The sequence below is a fragment of the Sapajus apella genome, unplaced genomic scaffold (assembly GCF_009761245.1).
Source record: "Sapajus apella isolate SASKATOON/1434 unplaced genomic scaffold, GSC_monkey_1.0 scaffold7, whole genome shotgun sequence".
NCBI classification, from domain to species: Eukaryota; Metazoa; Chordata; class Mammalia; order Primates; family Cebidae; genus Sapajus; species Sapajus apella.
Genome location: NW_022436947.1, coordinates 24,563,765 through 24,573,322, shown reverse-complemented (window position 1 = coordinate 24,573,322; position 9,558 = coordinate 24,563,765). Strand labels below are relative to the sequence as shown.

The window sequence follows — 9,558 nt, the reverse complement described above, 5'->3', positions numbered from 1 at the left end:
AGCGAAACTCCATCTCAAAAAAAAAAAAAAAAAAAAAAAAAAAAATAGCAGGGAATAGTGGCACGCGCCTGTAATTCCAGCTACTTGGGAGGCTGAGGCAGGAGAATCGCTTGAACCCAGGAGGCAGAGTTTGCAGTGAACCAAGATCGTGCCACTGCACTCCCACTCGGGCAACTGCTCAGTGTTCATTGTTAGAAGTCACCAAATTATCCTTTATTCCTCACACCATCTGAATATTCATTTCTTTAGTCAGGTAGCTAGCTAGTTAGTTCAATAAACTAAATTTATTGAGTGCTTAGTTTGTGCTGGACACTGGGCCAGGATGAATGAGAGACAGTATCTGCCTTCAGCTTACTCAGCCTATCAGGGCAGCTGACTAGGTACAGAGATGGACACTGAGAAAACACAGTCAACTGACAAAGAGAGAATAGACAAAGCTTTGAAGAGGGAAGGGAGTCAAAAAAGACATTTAAAGGATAAATGAAAATTCACCACATAAGTAAAAGATACTCAAAGAACACCAATTTAATTTGATCACTAAAGGCTGTAAACAATTAAGCTATGTTAAAGATGCCAAGATTGCCAGAGAAATGAAAACGTTTGCTTTTGTATGTGATCAGCTTCATGAAGGTCAAATGAATAGTTATATTCTGACATTTGCACGTGAATTTTTTTAAAGATGCCTAAGTTGCCACATAAGATTAGGGATTCTCAATGAACTAAAAGTAGTCATCTAACCTCTATGTCAGTTTTCTCACTTTCAAAAATGTGAAAAACTGAATGACCACATAGCGTATTGTGAAATACTGGCTACGAAGCTATTAGGAAATGTAAAGTACCATATTTATAGTCAATAAAGCTAGGCTTCCCAAAGCTTTTGTGAAAGAATTTTTTTAAAAGTTGCCCAATTACTAAATGGTGGAAAGATATGAGTAAAACTACAATTAACCCAGCAATGCTGCTCTCCCGCTCACTGGCTCTTCTGAGAATGGGAGGGGTTTTTGTATAGTGCTTCAATTGGTGAATCATCAATACACCTTTTTTTAGCCACATAAAATGTATTATTTAACTTCAGCTTGTTTTTTTTTAATTATATTTATGTGGGGCATTAATATTTAACTGTCAGACATTTGTCACCAGGCAGCATTGATTGCTAGTAGAGGAGCCATTTCAAACAAGAATGCTTAAAAGTTAGCTTATGCCTTTATAAAATAGATTTGTTATCAATAGATTGCATTCCCATGACATGATAAGACCAGATCAAGGACAGGCCTTACAGAATTGCAAACACATTTGGGCAAGCTTTATATATATATATATATACACACACACACACACACACACACATATATAAGGCAGGGGCTTGCATATTGTTTTACCAAAAAGTTAGTGGTAACCAAGGCTATGAAAATATGCAGAAAGGAAACTTTGAACCAAGTCACAATATTAAAACAGGTTTGACTTGAGATTCTTTAAACCAAGAACAACAACAAAACATAGAAGTCTCATGGTGTTGAATCCTAGACTGGAAGTACCGTCCATTAGGAATCAGTGAATTAGTTTGATTCCATACACAGTCAGATAGAGATAGCTGCTGTTAGTTAAACACAGGTTATTGGTCATAAATGGATCATAAACCAAAGAAACATGACTGGAGCAACCATATCCCTTATTTTTGCTGGGATGCAAACCAAACAAATGCCCAACTAATGGAAATGCAAGAGTAGCAATCTCATTTCTTGAAGACATTTTTCATACAGCAAATTGCTATGATTGCAATCTGCATGACACTACAATTAATAAAACACTAAATAAAAGTCTCTGTCCTATGGCCTTTTATACAATGGAGGAATATATATTCTTAGAGATTATAAAATTAACTTAAGAAGTGTTTGGCCACATTGAGCCTCAACCAAATTTTGGATCAATGAGAACTGCCTGGAGTTTCAGAAGTTAAACTAGTTTCAGAAGTTAAACTATGATGTTGAGAACCCAACTTAAGTTTGATCAGAGGATCAAACTTAATCGAACTTATCAGAGGATCAAATGAGGGAACACAAGTTAACGAAAACAAAATCCAAGTGAGTTAACCACATCCTATAAACTGAACTCCTCGAATGAGGGTAACTGCTTTGCTGAACAAGAAGATTTGCTTTTGACATGTGCTTAATTCCCTTTTAGAACTCAGAGATCTAAGGAGTCATAGAGATAGAAAATGTATTGGTCCAAGGAAGAATAGAAAGTACATTGTATTCAGGCTGGGAGCAGTGGCTTTCCCCTGTAATCCCAGCACTTTGGGAGGCCAAGGTGAGCAGATCACTTGAGGTCAGAGTTTGAGACCAGCTTCGCCAACATGGTGAAACTTCATCTCTACTAAAAATACGAAAATTAGCCAGGCATAGTGGCAAATGCCTGTAATCCCAGCTACTCAGGGAGGCTGAGGTAGGAGACTCACTTGAGCCTGGGAGGCAGAGGTTGCAGTGAGCCAAGATCACATCACTGCACTCTAGCCTGGGCAACAAACAGAGTGAGACCCTGTCTCAACAAGAAAAAAAACCAAACAAAAAAAAAAAAAAGACAGAAAGACAAAGAAAAGAAAAGGAGAAGAGAAAAGTAAGCATTACATTCTAAGTGAAATGGATTTGGTTAGGAAATTTTCTGATCTTAACTTCAGCCTTTTAGTAGGCCAATTTGAGTTTATTTTGTTATAGTTATTTTCATTATATATTCTGACTTCAAAATAGGTCTATTTATTATACATTATAATGACAACATCATATGGGCATTTCAGGGTTGCATAATAAATGTCAATCCTCATAGCCAGTTCTGGGAGACATCCTGTTGTCATTTTAATTTGTAGCAACATGCCCAAGGCCACACATAAAGTGAGAAATGCAATGGAATAAGAAGTCAAAAGGTGCCATCATTAAGGTTTCTATTCAGCTATTTATCTCTGAAACATGCAATAATTTTCTTATATAAAAGTGCTTCATGTATTTAGCACTTGAAACAACACAAATATAATTTGTAGAGACAGTCAATATGAATAATTCTGTATTCTATGAATATATCAATGAATCAGAAAGCTACCTAATATTTCCTTTACTTTGGGCTAAGTACAGCAGACTTCCACTGAAGTCACATTTTAATAGCAAACCAACAAAATCAACCTGCTCCCTTATGCCAACCCAGGGAATAATAAAATTTTCATTGAGGCTAGCAGCAGTGCCTAAAAATCTCACAGCTACTTTGCTCAGAGGACATTACTACAATAGAGAACATTATTTAGAGAATTTCATATAAAATTAACCATCCTGGGGACTAAAAGGATATACAGCTATGCTAGGAACAAACATACAAAAAAATGGCAATTTCAGGATAGACTTGTTTCCTTGTGTAAAAGTTCTAACATCAGCCAGGCATGGTGGCTCACGCCTGTAATCCAAGCACTTTGGAGGCCAAGGTGGGCAGATCACCTGAGGTCGGGAGTTCAAGACCAGCCTGACCAACATGGTGAAACCCCATCTTTATGAAAGAAAAAATAAATAAATAAAATTTTTAAAAAATGTTCTAACATCAATTTCAGGACTCTTTCAACTATATCATACAGCCCTTTTCAATGTGTGTGATTACTGTGAAAAATTAAAATTATAAAGCATAGTTAATAACATAAGGCATAAAAGAATGATAAATTTATGTTAGCTCAAACATTTACTAAGGGTCAAGGATGGCCTCACTGTTTAAAAAACCGTAAACTCTAGTAGGAAAGACAGAAATATAGCATCTATTTATGATACCTTTTGATACATGTGAAGATTAAGAAGTTTGTTTCAGTACTTTAGAAATACAATGAGGGAGTATCTGATCCAGCCTGGTCCAGGAAAAGGGAAGCAGAATGAGGCAACAGGAAAGGCAAACAGGAAGCAAAACCTCAGGGAAATGTGAAGACTTAAGCAGGTTAATGTTAACTGGCAGAGACCAGGTAGATAAAGATATGCTTTTATTTCTGTTTGTTTTACTGTTTCAGATAGCATGCCACCAATAGAAAGAGCATTAGTATTTATTATCTACATGACTATATTTTTTAAGCAACATATCTTTTGTGCATCTTATCACTAAAGTGGTTGTGTTAGTCCATTTGCATTACTATGAAGGAATCCCCGAGAGTGGGTAATTTATAAAGAATAGGGCTTTATTTTTGCTCACAGTTCTGCAGGCTGTGTAGGAAGCACAGTGCCAGCATCTATTTTAGGCAAGGACCTCAGGAAGCTTCCACTCATGGTGGAAGCCACATCACATGGCAAGAAAGGGAGCAAAAGGGGGGGGGTTCGCAGACCCTTTTAAATAACCAGATCTCACGCAAACTAACAGAGTGAGAACTCACATTCCCAAGGGGGTGGCACTAAGCCATTCATAAGGGATCTACCCCCATGATCCAATTATTCCCACTCAGTGCCATCTCCAACACTGGGGACTACATTTCAACATAAGAGCCAGGGGGACAAAAATTCCAAATCATTATCAGTGATCACTGTTCATTTATTTGTTTCAAACAACCAAATTTAAGTGAATTGGGTCATTATTGTATCTTTTCATACATTTTAAAGAGTCAGAGACCTTAATTGGTAACAGCAACAAACCTCACACATCTCACTTCCTTCATTCCAGGATTTTAATGCCTTTTGTAAAGACCTGCCTAATGGTTCTGCCTTCGGTGCAGACAATATGGAAGAGTGTGACAGATGCTATGATTGCTCCATTGTGTACGAGCATGGGACGAAGCTTCTCTTCTGTCAGCCTGCAACTGAGCCAGGACTGAATATTTGGACCCCAGGTCTGGAGATTTGGATACTGTAATACTTCTTTGATATTATAACACAAAAGCACCACTGTTCTGTTCATTTCCTAGCTGTTCTAATTAACAAAACTGTTAAGATGAGCAACCACATTTAGAAATGTTTACTGGCAGATATTTTCAAATAATGCTTTCTAATTAATAGCCAAAGATTTCATACCTAACTTTGTAACCAGAATTATACCGTAAGTTGACAACACTTAGATTTAAAGGCAAACAGTTTTGCTTTAGTACAATAGTACACATTTTATAATGATGAATTTATAATAATCAAGGGACATTGCTATCAAAACATTACAATAGTTTTATGCACAACTTCCCATTAAAAAAATGAGATTTCTCATTTGTGTGTTTGTTTTTACTTTAGGAGTAAACCGTTTTAAATTAGCTTTACAGACATAGTCACTAGTATACTTAGAATATACAATGATCCTGGAAATTGCAGTAATAAAAGCACACAGTGATTGTAGTAACTATCAGATACAATAAAACAAATAAATGTGAAAGTAGATTCATGAAAATGTATTCCTTTATTGTTTTCCTACAGGCCTATTTAACAAGATGTTTCATTTTACTGTATATTTTGTACTTAATATAAATGTTGCTCTAATCAGATTGCTTAAAAGCATTTTTATTATATTTATGTTGTTGAACTAATATATGAAATAAGTAAATTTAGTTCCCACAAGGTAAACTTCATTGGTAAGATTGCACTGTTTTGATTATGTAAGCATTTATATATCTTCTTTGAAAATAAAATATAAAAGAGCGATACACAAAGCTTTCTTTTCTAAATTTTCCGAGAAAAATATGAAATGTTTTATGACTGACATTTATCTGGTTGTGCTTTTAAAATAATTCACATCTAAATATTATTTTGTCTAGGAGATGCTTTCTTTCTAGTAGTTAGAAATTAAGCTTGTGTCTGCATTCCTATTAATGTTTCACTTTACTTTCAAGTAATATTGGTGCTATTTAACATTTTACGGTAAAGGCTACTTCTGATACTTTAGTACAATTTCAACTACAGTGATTCATATAGAGAGACAGGAAAGTTGTCAACTTGTTAGGCTACTGAGCTGCATGCATAAACTAAAAACTAACAGCTACAAACTTTTAAGATGTTCTGTAATATGCGTATGTAACACAGGATAAAGTTATTCTTGTCATTTTGAGCTGTAGAGTCCTATTTCAGTGTGATGAATCACTGTTGCTCTGAAAAATCTCATTTCAAAATGATAGACATACACCAAAAAAAGAGTCTATACTGTGAGTAGTTACTAAATTTTACACACCTTAAAAGTGCATATATGCTTAAATTTCAGAATTGCCATCGGAACTTGAATTGACTTTCCTTTGAATACCCTTATAAGTGACAAATACGATTAATAAGGTTTTCCAAAATTGCTGGGACTGGTGAATATAAATGATGATTAAACTGGAATACTATTGGGGACCAAATCAAATGAATGATTCAATTATGAAGCTCATATCCTTTTGAAGGTAGTTGCAAAAGGGACATTTCAAAACTGCCCTAAGCCATTGTAGCATCCTTAAGTGGAACACACAATCATTACCTTAAAGCATCACCACTCATTTGGACCATATAGATTTTATTATGTTAGTTTAAAAGGTCAATCAGTCTCATGACTTTAAAGTTATGTCTTGTATTTTAAAACATTTTTTAAACATTTGGATAAACCAGAAATATTTTAATAAAATATCTATTTTAATAAATTATGAGCTTCTATCTTTTCAAATAGCAAGTTTTATACCCAAAACATGTATACATAGTTCTGTAATAAAACTGTGTGACTTCTAACAAGTAACATGTGATTTTATTATTTCTGAACAGTACTGGTTACTTTCAAAATGAATTTTTATTGAGATTTTCCATTAACTATTTTTTTCAAAGACACATTTTGTACCAAGTAAACCCAGGCTTTATGGACAAATATGTTGTTTCTTTTATTTGGGGCTGGGAGAGGTATATGCTGAGCAGACTGCCTCAGAATTCTTAATAAATTTTCTAAAAACCTACAAATGTATGTATTGCTTTTATTACAGTAAATATGGAACTGATCTATAAGAACCTTTTCAGACTTACTTTTACCTTATTAAAAACTTTAAATAGATAATAAATACATGAGTTATTGCTTATTTGGAAATGTATTTTTTAATTATTAGATTAGTAGTTGAATTTTTTGTTTTCCTAGCACTAAAAGAGGTTCCATAGAAATTTTCTATCATGTGATGAATAGTATAAAATAGGCTATTCATAAACTGACCGTATTTCCTCTTTTTTATAAAATCTTTTCTTGATAATCCTAAATAAACTGAAATTTGTTTCCAATTTTTTTCTAAATAAGAAAGTAACAATATAAATCACATGTACTTAGATACCTGTGCCATGAAGCTAGACTAGAGTCCAAAATTATTTTTGGAAAGTGAGTATGTGAAGACTAGTTGCTGATGTTGGCACACATTTTCTTGTCAGTTCATCTGGAAAAATGATCAACCTCCAATAATAAAGCAGGTGCTTGGCTTTTTTAAATGTTCCTTATAATTTCAAGGAACTTTTAAAAATTCATCTTTTTTATAATCATCCACATCCCATTAATTTATTTTGATGGCTTTCTTGGGAAATTGTTGGAGTGTAGTGAAAAAATCCCTGCTCTAGAAGCCAAGCAACTGATTCCAGTCTCAGCATTGCCATTATTGAGGTGTATCCCCTCATGCAAAGGGTTTAATCTTGGGTTCTCGGTTTTCTTTCTAATGAAAGAGTTGAACTAAATGGTCTCCCAGTAGCTTCCCATCTCATTGTTTTCTGTGACTTCAGTAGGATGAAGACTTGGCTATGTATATGAAAACCAACCAAGTTGTCCGGTCCAAAACTTTTTTTTTTTAATCAGTGAATTTTCTATCAATTACAGGATATGTGTGCCGTAAATACAATAATTAATGCATGTACTTTTCACCCTTCCATTGATTGTAAGACTGTATTTGGCCTCAATTCTTTAAAACAGGGATTCTAAGATTTTTTATCAATTCTACATCTTTATTATTTTTATAATTTTCTCAAAAAACATTACTTTATATCTTAATTAGAATTTATGGTTGAACCTTGAACAACATGAGGTTGAACTGCGCAGTCCACTTATACTCAGATGTTTTTTCAATAAATACAGTTAGCCTTCTGTATCCACCAAACTGGATCCAAAATAGAGTATTGCAAGATGCTAAACCCTCAGACAAGGAGGGCTGACTTTTCACCTGCTTGAGTTCCACAGGGATGATGGGACTCAAGTATGCAAGGATTTTTATATCTGCAGGGGAGTTCTGGAACCAATCCCCTGAGAGCACCGAGGAATGACTATATTTGATTTGAAGAATTTCTATCAAAATCACTGCTATGCCACCATAATCACTGCCATTTTCATCTTTTGTCTGGCTATTTGCCAAAGCATCCTAACTGGCCTCACTCCCTGCCTTCAATATGATCACCAATCCATCTTTCCCTTTTAAAAAAACGTGATTGTACCAAGACTACCCTGTCATTTCCCTGCTTAAAACTATCAATTGTATGTGATTGCCCTAGAATAATATTCCAAGTTCTTGAGCAACATATGCAAGGCCTTCACTATGAACCCATTGTCATCATTAGCAGCTCTTCTGTAGCTTTTCTGAACAACCCGTGCTACTCCTGTAAACCCACTCTCTCCTGCCCCATGCCATCATTACTTTTCTCCTCATGCCTGCCTAACTCTTGTTTCCAAAATGCTTTCACATCAAGTGCCTCTTCTGTGTCTACATCTAAAATCTTGTACAAATTCCTATGATCACCTATTACATTGTAAAAGTAACCCTGTACTAACACCATTAGACGACTAGTTATGTTTTTGAAAACCAAAAACATGACTTCCCTTTTGCTGGGATTCAGAAATGGTGCCCAGTATTTAATGAGTTCCATCAATGTTTCTGAATGAATGATTATGTAAATAAATAACTGAAAAAAGCTTGGGATAATTGTAGAACTGGGAGTGGGAATTGCACTACAACTTTATAATTGTCTTCATTTACAAAAGGGATTTGAAATGTACGGATTCTAATAAAAATTTCCTTCTCACCATTTTCTCACTCATGAATCATTGTTGGGAAAACTAAGACTTATATAAACATATAAAGTATATTTTCTTGATTGCAGTAATGACTGTCTTCAGTCTCCATTCTCCTGTCTGAAATTTACTTTTAATTCCTCAAGGGTAGAACATCCTAGCATTTAGAAATTTGTTTGGACATACGTTCATGCTTTCTAGGATGTTGTTATTTCTTTTACTATCCTATTCCTCCCTTTGAAATGTATAACACGGAAACGTTTCTTTTGGTTTTACATCTTAGAAAACACAATCCCATACATTGTCTCATTTGAATCCCAGGACAATTAAATAACATAATGGAGAAATAAAACAATAATAACTCAGCTTTTCTAGCTTGCAACTTTATCATTTTAGAATATTTGTTTAAGATAACAAGTGCTTACAGAATTTTCACAGGGTTACACATTACTTTAAGAAACTTAAAAAAAATAGTAAAGCTGCAAAGAAAAATTACCGCAACGAATGTAATTTATCACAAACCACAATTTGGTACACGTCTTCCCTTCAAGGTGTACATGTGTGCAGGGAGGCCAGGGGAAGAAGTTG

At 34.6% G+C, this 9,558-nt stretch overlaps 1 protein-coding gene across 2 annotated transcripts in view; it reads left to right on the top strand.

Annotated features, from left to right (window-relative positions):
* The window catches only part of CAV2 (caveolin 2), a 9,196-nt gene extending 2,301 nt beyond the window's left edge, over positions 1-6,895 (top strand). The window contains exon 3 of one of the 2 annotated variants that reach the window (XM_032276220.1): positions 4,669-6,895. In XM_032276220.1, the coding sequence (XP_032132111.1) occupies positions 4,669-4,819 (151 nt within the window). In that variant the 3' untranslated portion in view covers positions 4,820-6,895. The remainder of the gene's footprint in view (positions 1-4,668) is intronic. The other variant, XM_032276221.1, reaches the window with a different exon arrangement.
* The last annotated feature ends 2,663 nt before the right edge of the window (positions 6,896-9,558 follow it).